This window comes from Myotis davidii, unplaced genomic scaffold, assembly GCF_000327345.1.
Source record: "Myotis davidii unplaced genomic scaffold, ASM32734v1 scaffold534, whole genome shotgun sequence".
In the NCBI taxonomy this organism is placed as follows: Eukaryota; Metazoa; Chordata; class Mammalia; order Chiroptera; family Vespertilionidae; genus Myotis; species Myotis davidii.
In genome coordinates, this window is record NW_006286678.1 from 5,384,931 (window position 1) to 5,394,555 (window position 9,625).

The 9,625-nt window shown below is 51.1% G+C and overlaps 3 protein-coding genes across 5 annotated transcripts in view; 2 read left to right on the forward strand and 1 right to left on the reverse strand.

Moving 5' to 3' along the window:
• On the forward strand, positions 1–1,880 carry HINT2 (histidine triad nucleotide binding protein 2). The gene is made up of 5 exons (XM_015560531.1): positions 1–797; positions 1,057–1,197; positions 1,294–1,398; positions 1,504–1,576; positions 1,697–1,880. The coding sequence occupies exons 1-5, from the start codon at positions 771–773 to the stop codon at positions 1,786–1,788; spliced, it is 438 nt and encodes a 145-aa protein (XP_015416017.1). The 5' UTR covers positions 1–770; the 3' UTR covers positions 1,789–1,880.
• Positions 1,881–2,685: 805 nt separating this feature from the next.
• Positions 2,686–5,182, forward strand: SPAG8 (sperm associated antigen 8). Of its 3 annotated transcripts, none has more exons than XM_015560529.1 (7): positions 2,782–2,925; positions 3,023–3,827; positions 3,944–4,118; positions 4,334–4,379; positions 4,463–4,577; positions 4,700–4,762; positions 4,872–5,182. In XM_015560529.1, exons 1-7 carry the CDS (start codon positions 2,864–2,866, stop codon positions 5,058–5,060), a joined length of 1,455 nt encoding a protein of 484 aa, XP_015416015.1. In that variant the 5' UTR covers positions 2,782–2,863; the 3' UTR covers positions 5,061–5,182. The 3 variants fall into 3 exon arrangements, with proteins under 3 accessions (XP_015416016.1, XP_015416015.1, XP_015416014.1); XM_015560528.1 differs by having other exon boundaries at positions 2,800–2,882; positions 2,916–2,925; positions 4,463–4,762; XM_015560530.1 differs by having other exon boundaries at positions 2,686–2,925; positions 4,463–4,762.
• An 87-nt stretch (positions 5,183–5,269) lies between these two features.
• NPR2 (natriuretic peptide receptor 2) overlaps positions 5,270–9,625 on the reverse strand; it is a 17,701-nt gene continuing 13,345 nt past the window's right edge. The window contains exons 14-23 of the mRNA XM_006758620.2: positions 9,604–9,620; positions 9,264–9,419; positions 9,014–9,182; positions 8,719–8,865; positions 8,131–8,254; positions 7,878–7,946; positions 6,262–6,436; positions 6,092–6,190; positions 5,735–5,826; positions 5,270–5,604 (exon numbers count right to left, since the gene is read on the reverse strand). Coding sequence (XP_006758683.1) covers positions 5,539–5,604; positions 5,735–5,826; positions 6,092–6,190; positions 6,262–6,436; positions 7,878–7,946; positions 8,131–8,254; positions 8,719–8,865; positions 9,014–9,182; positions 9,264–9,419; positions 9,604–9,620 — 1,114 coding nt within the window. The 3' untranslated portion in view covers positions 5,270–5,538. The remainder of the gene's footprint in view (positions 5,605–5,734; positions 5,827–6,091; positions 6,191–6,261; positions 6,437–7,877; positions 7,947–8,130; positions 8,255–8,718; positions 8,866–9,013; positions 9,183–9,263; positions 9,420–9,603; positions 9,621–9,625) is intronic.

The window sequence follows — 9,625 nt, forward strand, 5'->3', positions numbered from 1 at the left end:
TACGGGGCGACGTGCTCGGAGCCGGCGGGACCAATCGCCGCCGCCGCCCGCTCCCAGGCGCCCCGCCCCGGCGGCCGGTCGGCCCGGGGACTGACCTGAGTGACGGGGTCCCGAGGGCGAGAGACAGACGCGCACAGCCCCGCTGCCTCGCGGGGACGGAGCGCGGCGTGCAAGGTCCATGGCTGAGCGGTGAGATCGGCCCGGTAGTCGCGACATCGTCCTCCCCGAAACCTCGACGCGGGAGAAGCGAGCTGGCGATGACCTGCACCCTGCACAGCCCCAGGCGCCGAGGCCGGGGCCGGGCCGGGGCCGTGCAGTGGCTGCTGCCTCCTAAACCTGCCTGAAGCCCAGCTACCCCACGCCTGCTCCGGGCAGCCCCCTCGTGCCCCCTGCGGGAAGGGAGCTTCCGGTCTCCCTGCAGCCTATCTGCTGCCCTGCTGGCTTCTGGCCTTCTGCTGAGTCCCAGTGTTAGGCTCTCGTCTTCCCCACTTGGCCAGAGCGCCTGGAGGGGTCAGATTCATCCAGTCCTCCCCCCGCAGTGTGACAGCACCGACTTGAGAAGCCTGAGTTGGTGGGAAACTGGGACTTGCCTTCCCTCAGTCCCCGGGGGCCGAGTTCACGGAACTGAACTCTTCCACTGATTCAGGGCCTGGAGTTAAAATTCACTGTCAAAGGGCACATGTGACACCTAGACGCCCTTGTGTCAAAAGGCAAATGTATTAAAATCTGAATAAAACAGGTCACATGGCTTAAAGATCAGAAAGTAAATAATGGAAATAAGTGGCAACGTTAACAAGGTGAGAGTATATGGAGAGAACTCCAAGTGGTGTTAAAAGATGATGTAAACCGCTCCCGGTATTTTACATTTGAAGCCAAGAGAAGGGATTTTTCTAAGGCAAATCACTAATAATAGGAACTAAGGGAACTAAGTCTCAGGTTCTCATTCTGGATCTTTCCCCTGAACAGTGCTAAATTTCCTAGACATTTTAGAAGCAGAAATCACTGGGACTGCTGTCAGCCCCAAAGCTCTCTCCCTCGGTTTTGACCCACCTTCAGGTCCGAGGAGCTGCAGGTGTGAATGATGGAAACGAAGTGACCAAGGCCCAGCAGGCAGCTCCTAAGGGAACAGCCCCAACCATCTTCTCTAAGATCCTGGATGGAAGCCTTCCAGCTGACGTTCTGTATGAGGACCAGCAGGTGGGGTGCCCTTAGGACCCATCCCATAGGGATTTCATAGATACCATCCAGCCTGTGGAATTAACACGGTGCCCTCTGGCCTGTCACTGCTCCCAGTGTCTCGTGTTCCGTGATGTGGCTCCTCAGGCGCCTGTGCACTTCCTGGTCATTCCCAAGAAGCCCATTCCTCGGATTAGCCAGGCTGAAGAAGAAGACCAGCAGGTGGGGGGACTAGGACAAGGGTTTGGCTGGGGGAAGCCCTGGATTCAGCTAGAGGTTTTGCTCCTTGTAAACAAAGCCACCTGTCTCCCTCCCCTTTCCCTGTAGCTTCTAGGACACCTTCTCCTTGTGGCCAAGAAGACAGCAAAGACTGAGGGGCTGGGAGATGGATACCGACTTGGTGAGTGGCTTAGCCATTGAGCCCCTTCACCGATGAATTCTCATACCTACTGCTCAATGTGATCTTCATTCTTTGACCTTTCCCATGGTCCTGACTCACTAACCCCAAGCTCCCTTTCAGTGATCAATGATGGGAAGCTGGGAGCACAATCTGTGTATCACCTGCACATTCACGTACTTGGGGGCCGACAGCTCCAGTGGCCTCCAGGTTGAACCTACCAACTGACCAAGGACCCTGTGCCTGGATGATTGGATGGGGGAGAAGGAAAGGGACCCTGTGATCTAATAAACTTGCTCTCCCTCAATTTTGCATCTCTGTCTTAAATATATAAAGAAATTTTGTCACAAAGAGGAAGGAAAAGGTTATGATCCTCTTTGACTATGGTCTGAGTAAGAGACATGAAGGAGGCCCTTCCTGTGTTTAAAGAAGCATTTGCCTATAGATCTGTGAGTCATGACTAGCAGCCCACCTGAGTCAGGCTTCCAGACAAGTCGCAGTAGGAATACGCCTGAAGGAATAAGAAGAGACTAAGCCCAGCTGGCGCGACTCCGTGGTTGAGCGTCAATCTATGAACCAGGAGGTCCCGGTTCAATTCCTGGTCAGGGCATATGTCTGGGTTGCAAGCACGATCCCAGTATGGGGCACGCAAGAGGCAGCTGATCAATGATTCTCTGTCACATTGATGTTTCTATCTCGCTCTCCCTCTCCCTCTCTGAAATCAATTTTTTTTAAAAAAAAGAGACTCAATGTGAGATGTGCTCTATCATGGCCTTTATCCAGCTGCCAATCCAAATTATAAGAGGATCTGGGAGGAGGGTGGTCAGTGTGAGGGCCTTTTACTGGGGGTGAAGTAATCACACCCCAAAAAAGCTGTTACCCTTTGACTAATCCCTGAGTCTCACCGTTCTGCCTTTAAGCTGTTGTCTGGTGTATTTTCATTCTTAAATGTTTGGAAAGGCTACCCCCACTTTTGAGAATGAGCTACGGGGAAGCTGCTGTTATCCCCTACATAATAGCCCTGTGCCTGTCTCTAACAACCACCTTAGGAAGCTTAAAAGAATCATGCTTCGGTATGGAGGGAGAGGCCTTAGATCAGCGGAACCTTAAAAGCCGGGGGTGAGAGGGAATGGAGTCCAAACGGAAAGGAAAACTTCCCGCCCCGCACCAGATTTAAGACTTCCGCCCCGCAGGGAACTTGACCCGGTACTTCCGCCCAACTGTAGTTCTGCGCAGGCTCCTGGAATTATTTGCTGTCTCTATGGCAACCTGGGTAGCTGGTGTCTGAAGATGACGACCTTTGAGTCTACGGAGGGATCGGGATCGGGATCGGGATCGGGATCGAGGTCGCGGTGAGAGCCGCAGCTCTGGCTGCAGGCATTAGGGGACGAGGAAAGTCAGCGGACTTCCTTCCTCTGCCGAGCTTTTGACGCATCCGCTTTCTTTCAGATCTTTACCCGTACTGCCCAGCTACGAAGGGGATGTCACTCCTAGGTCGGCCCTGGTAGCCGCAAGGGCAGCAGCGTCAGCAGCTGCTGCAGCCACTGCAGCCGTCTCCACTGCCAAAGCAGCTGTATTATCTGCAAAGACCCCAGGGCCCTATTCTGACCGAAGCCTTCTCTCGGACCCCTCCTCTGATAGTGTTGCTGGGAAGCCCTGCACTGGACCCAGTTTTACCCACAAGATAGGCCATGGGAGACTTGGCTTCAAGACTGATGTTTCCTATATTGCTCGGCATCCCTGTTCTACAAATTACCTTAACACTAGCCCTAGCGCCGTTCCTGGCTCTAGCTCTGGCCCCGTTCCTGGCTCTAGCCCTAGCACCGTTCCTGCCTCCAGATCTGGCCCCGTTTCTAGCTCCAGATCTGGCCCCGTTCCTGGCTCCAGATCTAGCCCTGTTCCTGGCTCCAGATCTGGCCCTGGCCCTGGCCGTGGCTATGGTTCTAGTAAAGGCACTGGTCTGGATTCTCGCCTTGGTTGTGCCTCTGAGCTTGCTCCAGGCAATGACCCTGAGCTCAGCCCCAACGCTCTTACAAGCTTCAGACATCCTGGGGCAAACCTGGCCCCTAATTATGCCTCCGGGAATCACTACCAATACTGCGGGCCTCAGAAACAACCCTGGACATTTTTGCCAGTTTCAGAACCTGTTGCCCAAAGGGGGCTGTGGAAGACCCCTGAGGTTGAAGTGAAGTGTGAAGTTCCTGGTAAAACATTGCCACGGGGCCACTGCCTTCTCTACAACTGGGAGGAAGAGGTATTAAGGTTTTGACCTACTCCCTTTTATTAAAGGGAGTTGCCTGGGAAAGACAGTAGTGTATGATGAGAGTGGGTAACAGAGGATAACATGATCACTCAACTTGGGGCCCACAGAGAGCCACCAACCATCTGGATCAAGTCCCAAGCGTGCAGGATGGCTCCGAGAGTTTCTATTTCCGACATGGACACCAGGGACTGCTAACCCTGCAGCTCCAATCACCCATGCCCCTCAGCACCACCCAGAAAGACGCATACCAGACCCCACGAAACCGCTGTCAGCCAATTCGAGGTGTGGAGCATGAGGGAATGGGTCAGAATGAGTCCACTAGTCAGAGAAAAAAGAGAAAGGAATTTCTGGTGGGACTATAGATTGTCCAATGGGTATAAGGGCAACCCCCCACAATTTTCCTTCCTTTTCTCAACTTTGTTTATTCTGCGCCTGCTTCCTAACCAGACTTGTCAGCTCTGTCCACTCCCTGCCCGCCCCCGCCCCCACTCCCACAGGAAAACGGGAAGCCATGCTGGAGATACTGCTGTCCCACCAGATCTGGTGAGAGTCTGGATGAAGGGGAAAGGGGAGGGGGAGGACAAAAACCAGGGAAGAACGGCTTTTATACCCCCATAATTGTATAGTAAAGAGGTGCAGGCAGAGCAAGAACTGACAAGGAAGCAATTTGAGGTTGAATCTGTGACACACCATGACTACAAAAAGGAGCTGGTGCAGGCAGGGGCTCCTGCCCCAACAAAGGTAAGAACCCATTCCGCACTACATGTAAAGCTGAGCTTTGGGGGGCTGTGGGGGAGCAGCAGACCCAGAGGTTTAGAAAGGGAGCTTCAGGCCAAGAGTTATTCAGTATTTTTCCCTCACAGTCTCATGACTACTGCAAGGAGCAACCTGAAACTTTCTGGATACAGAGGGCACCACAGCTACCGGTGTGTGAGGGTGACTAGATGCTGGGAGTGGGGAAGAAGGAAGGGAAGAAGTTGTTCTGTTCTGGCTTGGCAGAGAGTAGGCTCTGTCCTTATTCTGGCATTCCTATAGGGTGTCAGTAACATCAAGACACTGGACACGCCATTCCGGAAGAATTGCAGCTTCTCAACACCAGTGCCACTGTCCCTGGAACAGTCTTTTCCTGATGGACCTGAGAATTATTCCTACCAATTGGGACAAATCTCTTCTCTCGGCTGTCAGGGAAGAGGGCAGGGCAGTGAGGGGGGTAGAACTGTCTAAGGGTTGAGGAGGGATGTGAGATGTGGAATATGGAATCTATTTCTGTCTGTACTGGAAAGGTGAGAGGAAGTGAATTCTGTTTATACTTGGTGAAGAGGCTTTACATAAAGGATTCTTTCTCATCCTGAGTCAGTGATTCCCTGAGTTTCCATGTTCATACCCATAACATTTCCTTGGAACTGCCCTTAACCCCGACTATGACATCATTATTTTTTGTTTGTTTTATATTTGACCAAAATATTCTGGTTTAGATACAGATATATACAGAAGGTAGGGAAGAAGGGGACCAGGCCAAAGAGGAGCAGGTATATGTACAAGGCTGAGCTTCAAAGGTCAAGAACTTCCATATAAGATAGGATTTTTGTGCACGCTGGTTTCCATCCCATATGACAATGTCCATGTCTGGTGTATGGAGAGATGATAGCCACTGCCTACCCAGGTACCAGTAGCAGGAGACTGACTTGAAAAGAATTGGGGTTTACAGAAGTCCAGCGGGTCCTTTCCGCTCTCCTAGGAGCCAGTAAGTTCGCATCTTTCCTTTTCCCTGGGAGTAGGGGAGTGGATATAATTCAGATTCTTCTATGTTATTCCCTTTATCTCCCTCTCTTCCCCCATGATCCCCACAGTCACTTTCATCCTCCCTTTCCAACCCTCTCCCCATGGCCTGCCGTCACCTTCATCTCCACATCCCCCCGAAGCTCTAGCTGGAAGCATCCTAGCTCATCCAGTGCATCCTTGGTAGTGGAGGAGACATGGATCTTCAGGGCTGGGGTGGGATGGGGAATGGTGGAAAGAAGAAGAAAAGAAAAGGCAACAGAAGAATTGGTGGTATCAGAGAAAGCTTTACCCAACCACCACCCCTCAGGAGGCGCTCGGTCTTCCCAGTGCCCATGCACCAGAACCTAAATATGTCCAAGGATGGGGCAGTCAGGAACTGTGGTCTCAGATTGAGAGATATGGAGGAACTCTGAAAAGAAGAAAAGGGGGACACAGACTGAAACTGAAGCTGAGATTGAGGGCTAATGTCTCACCTTGACCATTAGACTCCATTCGGGAAGCAGTGTTCACCGTGTCTCCAAAAAGACAATAGCGGGGCATCTTCAGGCCAACGACCCCAGCACAGACGGGCCCTATGAGAAGACACAGGTTGAGAGAGCCTGGGAAAGGTGGCTACTAGGGCTGGAGTGAGCGTTAACCTTACCCGTGTGGACCCCTATCCGTAGCCTCAGCTGGTCATGGGGTCGGTGGCGAATGCGGAAGGAAGAAACTGCATCCAGTAATGCTAGGGCCATACGAGCAATTTCCGGGGCATGGCGTTGACCATTTCGGCCCGGGAGACCAGATACCACCATGTAGGCATCTCCAATCGTCTCCACCTGATTGAGAGGGGGATTAAAATGTCACTTGTACCTGTATCAGTTCCCAGGTAGGAGTACAGGGAGACAAGCTGAACACCACTTGTCTCCTGACAGCCTTTGGGAGGTCAGAACATAGACTAGAAAAATAAGTGTTATAGTCCTGAGAATACAGGGGCAGGAAGGGGAATCTTTAAACCCTCCTGCTCCTCCCCAGTACCTGTGAATACTCAGCAAATGTTGGCTAAATTAATGGGCACCCTGTTTGCAACAGGACATGGGCAAACAGGTCTGCTGTCAGGAAATGGGAAGCAAGAAAATAGGACAGAAACTAGAAGAGGTCAAGCAGGCCCAATGAAATGGGCCTCAGACAGTCTCAACTGTCAAAAGTAAAAAGGCAGGGGCTTGGTTTTGTCTATTGTACTGAAGCTGTGTAAGAGAATGTCCCTGACTTTAGGAACTAAACATTGAACAGTTTAGGATAAAGAAGAGCTATGTCTGAAACTTACTCTTAAATGCTTCAAAAAATAATTATATAGATTTTTAAAATAAAACAAATGGGGGGAAATATAAGAAATTGGTGAATCAGCCCTAGCTGGTTTGGCTCAGTGGATATGGCATCAGCCTGCGGACTGAAGGGTCTGGGGTTCAATTCCGGTCAAGGGTACATGCCAGGATTTCAGGCTCAAACCCCAGTCGGGGGCCTGCAGGAGGCAGCCGATCAATGATTCTCTCATCATTGATGTTTCTAACTCTCGCTCTCCTTTCCTCTCTGAAATCAATAAAAATATATTTTAAAAATTGGTGAATCTTAGTAAAGGGTTATGCGAGGTCTATATTACAATTATAACAGACATGGTAGAGTAAATCCAAAGGGACAGGAAGGGATATTAGCTACACAATGTTAAGCACTTTCCACAAGAAAAACTATTCCCATATTACACATAAGACATCTGAGGCACAGGGAGCTTCTGTTACTTGCCCAAGGCCACACAATTAGCCACAAAGCCAATATGCAAATCCAAGTAATTTTTACTCCCAAGCACAATAAAGCCCACCCTGTGCCAACTCAATGACTTCAACAAAAGGCTTTTACAACATAGCTTGTCCCTCACCCCAATTAATCATTCTGTACCCACATCCTGTATGATTCTTCCATGTCTGGAGGGGATGGAGAGAAGAGAAAAGATGGATAGGCTGTATTCATACCCTCAGGAAAATGGAGCAGATAGGGGCTAAATCTTGTGATGGTTCCCATTAGGGAAGCCTAAGGATTCACAAGAAATTCGACTGGAAGGTACAGTGAGAGTGCCAGAGCCTCACTGGTCTACAAAGGGCATTCTGGCTCTAGGATACTGGAGAGTCAGGAGGGAAAATGACCACAGAACAAGTAAGGTGTATGGGGTTCAGGGAGACTGGGTTTTAAAGTGGTCTAAGTAAAAAGGTAGCCTCAAGCTCTCACCTTGTAGACATCGAAGTTGTCAATTATGGCATCAAAGCAGGTATACAGGTCGTTAAGAAGTGTCACCACCTAATGAATGGGTGGGAAAGTTGAAGCCCTGAGACTTGTGTCCAACCTTCTAAGCATTCTTAACCCAAAAGCCACACGGGAACTCCAGAACAAACCAATCTTTCCTATTGTCAAGGATCCCTATGTCCCAGTGAAGCAACCCCAGGTCGCTATCCCACCCCCTAATCTCACCCATGGCTCTTACCTGCATGGGGGTGCTCTCTGCTGACAGAGCTGTGAAGCCAACTATGTCGCTGAAGTAGATGGTAACACTGTCAAAGGCCTCCGCCTGGACAGTCTCTCCCCGTTTTAACTGCTCTGCCACTGAACTAGAAAGCAAGGGTGCCGTCTGAGCCAAGCTCAGAAAGAGGAGGAGACGGAGAGAAAGGAAGGGAGTGTATGGCTGGATCAGAAATGAGTTCTAACATGAAAGCTGAGCCTGGGGGAGGAGAAGGAAGGTGGCTGGGAAGACAGCACAGTCTAGCGCAAGCAAGGTAAGCTGTAAAGGCGATGGGGGAATGGAATGGGCTCCCTGGGGATGGTGGCTAAATGTCTCAAGTTGGGATTGTTCTACATACACTTGCTGGAGCAAAGGCATGGTAGACCAATGTCCTAAGAAGAAGGCAGCACAGCTCATTTGGAGACAGGATGAAAATAGTCTCTAGCCACAAAGGCTCACTGTGGCCAGATGTAACAAAGCAGTTGGGAGGTGAGATCTCAGGAGATTGATGAGGCAGAATCCAACAGAGCAGAATATCAAAGGAAAAGTCAGGAAGGGGGACAAAAGCCTCACTGGGGTAGAATTTGGTAGAGCAGAGCCTCAGCCTTGCGTTTCTCCTCCAGATAGGCCTGCGTGCGTTCCTCCACCAGCTTCTCCAAGTTGTTGGCATACTGCTCCATGCGCAACAGCAGGTTGTCCAGGATGCTGGTGCCACCCTCCCTGCGGGAGGAGGCCAGAATATGGTACCTGCTCCAAGATTCTCAAGACTCCCAGTACTTTTCTACCCAACCCACCCTCTTGGACCCGACCTGCCCCACCTCATCCACTAAGCCTGATGAGGCGCCCCTGCCCCTCGGTGCCCTCTCACTTGTTAAAGCGGCGAATGAAGCACTTAATCTGTCCAAAGTCTGGCCTCTCAGCTGGGTCCTGCGCCCAACATCGCTCCATCAGCAAAACTAGTTCCTCATTCAGTTGGGTCCGGTCAATGCTAGGCCTAAAATATGGCCGCTGACCATTTCTGACCTTCTGAACAATCTCTGAAGGAGATAAAGGGGTTGGATGAAGAACAGGGCCCCCCAGGTAGGGGGTGGGGGTGGGGGTGGTAGATTGACTCTCACCTTTGGGGCTAAGGTCCAGGCTCTCCAAGTAGAAAGGACCACTGCGAAGTGCTATCTCCTGTAATATGATCCCAAAGCTATAGACATCCGCCTTCTGCATGCCTGTGGTTGGCAAGGGGTTCCCACTGAGTAGCTCTGGGGCAGTCCACAGCTTCTCTGAAAAGAGGGAATAGGCTGGTCCTCAAAAAAGGTATTCCCAAGACCACCTGGGCTCATCCCCATAATGCTCCCCATATTACTGTCACTCCATCTCCCTCTCCCACCTTCTCTAGGTGGAAATGACCAGGGCTAGAGGAGCCATATAAAAGTGGGTTTGAGGAGTTGTGGGGGGAGGTCTCACTGGCATAGAGGGCATGGCTGGC

What these genes read in the sequence shown, in the direction of transcription:
- HINT2 (XM_015560531.1), top strand. Translation starts at nt 771, where the DNA reads ATGGAAATAAGTGGCAACGTTAACAAG. An exon ending in TAAGTGGCAACGTTAACAAG is followed by an intron (nt 798 to 1,056) that starts GTGAGAGTATAT and finishes ACCCACCTTCAG; the next exon opens with GTCCGAGGAGCTGCAGGTGT. An exon ending in CTGAAGAAGAAGACCAGCAG is followed by an intron (nt 1,399 to 1,503) that starts GTGGGGGGACTA and finishes CTTTCCCTGTAG; the next exon opens with CTTCTAGGACACCTTCTCCT.
- SPAG8 (XM_015560530.1), top strand. Translation starts at nt 2,864, where the DNA reads ATGACGACCTTTGAGTCTACGGAGGGATCGGGATCGGGATCGGGATCG. An exon ending in TCTACAACTGGGAGGAAGAG is followed by an intron (nt 3,828 to 3,943) that starts GTATTAAGGTTT and finishes TGGGGCCCACAG; the next exon opens with AGAGCCACCAACCATCTGGA. An exon ending in AGAGGGCACCACAGCTACCG is followed by an intron (nt 4,763 to 4,871) that starts GTGTGTGAGGGT and finishes GCATTCCTATAG; the next exon opens with GGTGTCAGTAACATCAAGAC.